This window comes from Echinococcus granulosus (genome assembly GCF_000524195.1).
Source record: "Echinococcus granulosus chromosome Unknown EG_S00172, whole genome shotgun sequence".
In the NCBI taxonomy this organism is placed as follows: Eukaryota; Metazoa; Platyhelminthes; class Cestoda; order Cyclophyllidea; family Taeniidae; genus Echinococcus; species Echinococcus granulosus.
Window position 1 is genome coordinate 142,794 of NW_020170552.1, and position 2,240 is coordinate 145,033.

The 2,240-nt window shown below is 38.1% G+C and overlaps 1 protein-coding gene across 1 annotated transcript; it reads right to left on the reverse strand. All coding sequences in view use genetic code 11, as the record gives it.

The window, feature by feature from the left end:
* Positions 1 to 17: 17 nt before the first annotated feature.
* EGR_09879 (hypothetical protein) lies at positions 18 to 300 on the reverse strand (the record flags this gene model as incomplete). Its single annotated transcript, XM_024499128.1, has 2 exons — positions 18 to 123; positions 206 to 300. The coding sequence occupies 2 exons, from the start codon at positions 298 to 300 to the stop codon at positions 18 to 20; spliced, it is 201 nt and encodes a 66-aa protein (XP_024346474.1).
* Between the last annotated feature and the right edge of the window lie 1,940 nt (positions 301 to 2,240).

The following is a 2,240-nucleotide window of genomic DNA, read 5'->3' on the forward strand; positions in this document are numbered from 1 at the left end:
AAAGCATTGGGGTTATTTTAAGCTCTACAGCGGCCGAGAATACATTCTGTGGCCGCGCACGTAGAATCGGTGAAGGTTCTAGCGTTGGGTGTAGAACCAGAGATCATTATTAAAAATCCGGTCCTAAGTTGAGTGAAGAGAGACTCATCTACACTGCCACTAGCGTAGTAGGTTTGGCATTTATCTCTCTAGCTTTGGCCTTCACTTCTTGGAACGAGTGTAGTGATTGTGTAAGGATGCTCTATCTTGGTAATATGATGAACGAAGTGCAGTGACCAGGGTAGACTCATCACTCGGCATGAGAAACGTCAGTTCTGCCACTGGATTCGTGTTCACTGACCGCCTCTTGACTAAAAGGTGCATTTAAGCAAGCAGAATTTTAAGTTATTTTCAAATCCCATTAATCAATTTTTAATCAGGGTCTTAATCGTTGCTGAGGGCATTTCGAAGAAGCTGTGTCTGTTTAGTGTTTTCTAGCTCAAATACGAGGCCTTAATATCTCTTTTGTGCAGCATCATTGTGTGCAAATTTGCATATATAGGCAGATTATTTTCAAAGACACGATCTTATTCACTTATATTTTGTATACTGCTGCATCTTGATATAGGGGCCAAATTATTTTTGACTCGCTTCGCCAATCTAACGTCTAAGTTGTAAGCTATCAGAATTTCAATAGGCTTGTTTTTCAGAGCACTTAAGTAAACATTTATGGCAGCAGAATTTTTCCCTTTATCAGTAGCAATAATTTTTGGTAAACACCATTCTATTTTATTTAAATCAAAGTCCATTAAGCCTAGATAACTTCACTTTAGTGTAGTATTAACGGAGGAACAACCAAGCATGAAGAGGTTTTGGGTGTCTACTCATTAACCTAACACGCCTACTGATATGTTTAAAAGCATTTGTTCAAATTCTAAAGTCCGTTCATCAAAAAGAGTTTAGGGACCACATTTTTGTAACAGTCTAGTTATCCTATGAAATTGACCCATGGTTAAAATTATTTATTCAAATTCGGCCGCTTTTACTTTTAAAGAAAAGACGAAAGGTTGCTGGTCCTCCAGGTGTTGAAGTTAACAAACATAGTTTGTCTCAAGCTGTTGATGACAACATGCTCCTAGCTGCTGGACAACTAGGGCAAAAAGCCGTGCGTTGGTTTTGTTACATCATTGTTAATTACACCACTAGGAGTGAAGAGAGACTCATCTACACTGCCACTAGCGTAGTAGGTTTGGCATTTATCTCTCTAGCTTTGGCCTTCACTTCTTGGAACGAGTGTAGTGATTGTGTAAGGATGCTCTATCTTGGTAATATGATGAACGAAGTGCAGTGACCAGGGTAGACTCATCACTCGGCATGAGAAACGTCAGTTCTGCCACTGGATTCGTGTTCACTGACCGCCTCTTGACTAAAAGGTGCATTTAAGCAAGCAGAATTTTAAGTTATTTTCAAATCCCATTAATCAATTTTTAATCAGGGTCTTAATCGTTGCTGAGGGCATTTCGAAGAAGCTGTGTCTGTTTAGTGTTTTCTAGCTCAAATACGAGGCCTTAATATCTCTTTTGTGCAGCATCATTGTGTGCAAATTTGCATATATAGGCAGATTATTTTCAAAGACACGATCTTATTCACTTATATTTTGTATACTGCTGCATCTTGATATAGGGGCCAAATTATTTTTGACTCGCTTCGCCAATCTAACGTCTAAGTTGTAAGCTATCAGAATTTCAATAGGCTTGTTTTTCAGAGCACTTAAGTAAACATTTATGGCAGCAGAATTTTTCCCTTTATCAGTAGCAATAATTTTTGGTAAACACCATTCTATTTTATTTAAATCAAAGTCCATTAAGCCTAGATAACTTCACTTTAGTGTAGTATTAACGGAGGAACAACCAAGCATGAAGAGGTTTTGGGTGTCTACTCATTAACCTAACACGCCTACTGATATGTTTAAAAGCATTTGTTCAAATTCTAAAGTCCGTTCATCAAAAAGAGTTTAGGGACCACATTTTTGTAACAGTCTAGTTATCCTATGAAATTGACCCATGGTTAAAATTATTTATTCAAATTCGGCCGCTTTTACTTTTAAAGAAAAGACGAAAGGTTGCTGGTCCTCCAGGTGTTGAAGTTAACAAACATAGTTTGTCTCAAGCTGTTGATGACAACATGCTCCTAGCTGCTGGACAACTAGGGCAAAAAGCCGTGCGTTGGTTTTGTTACATCATTGTTAATTACACCACTAG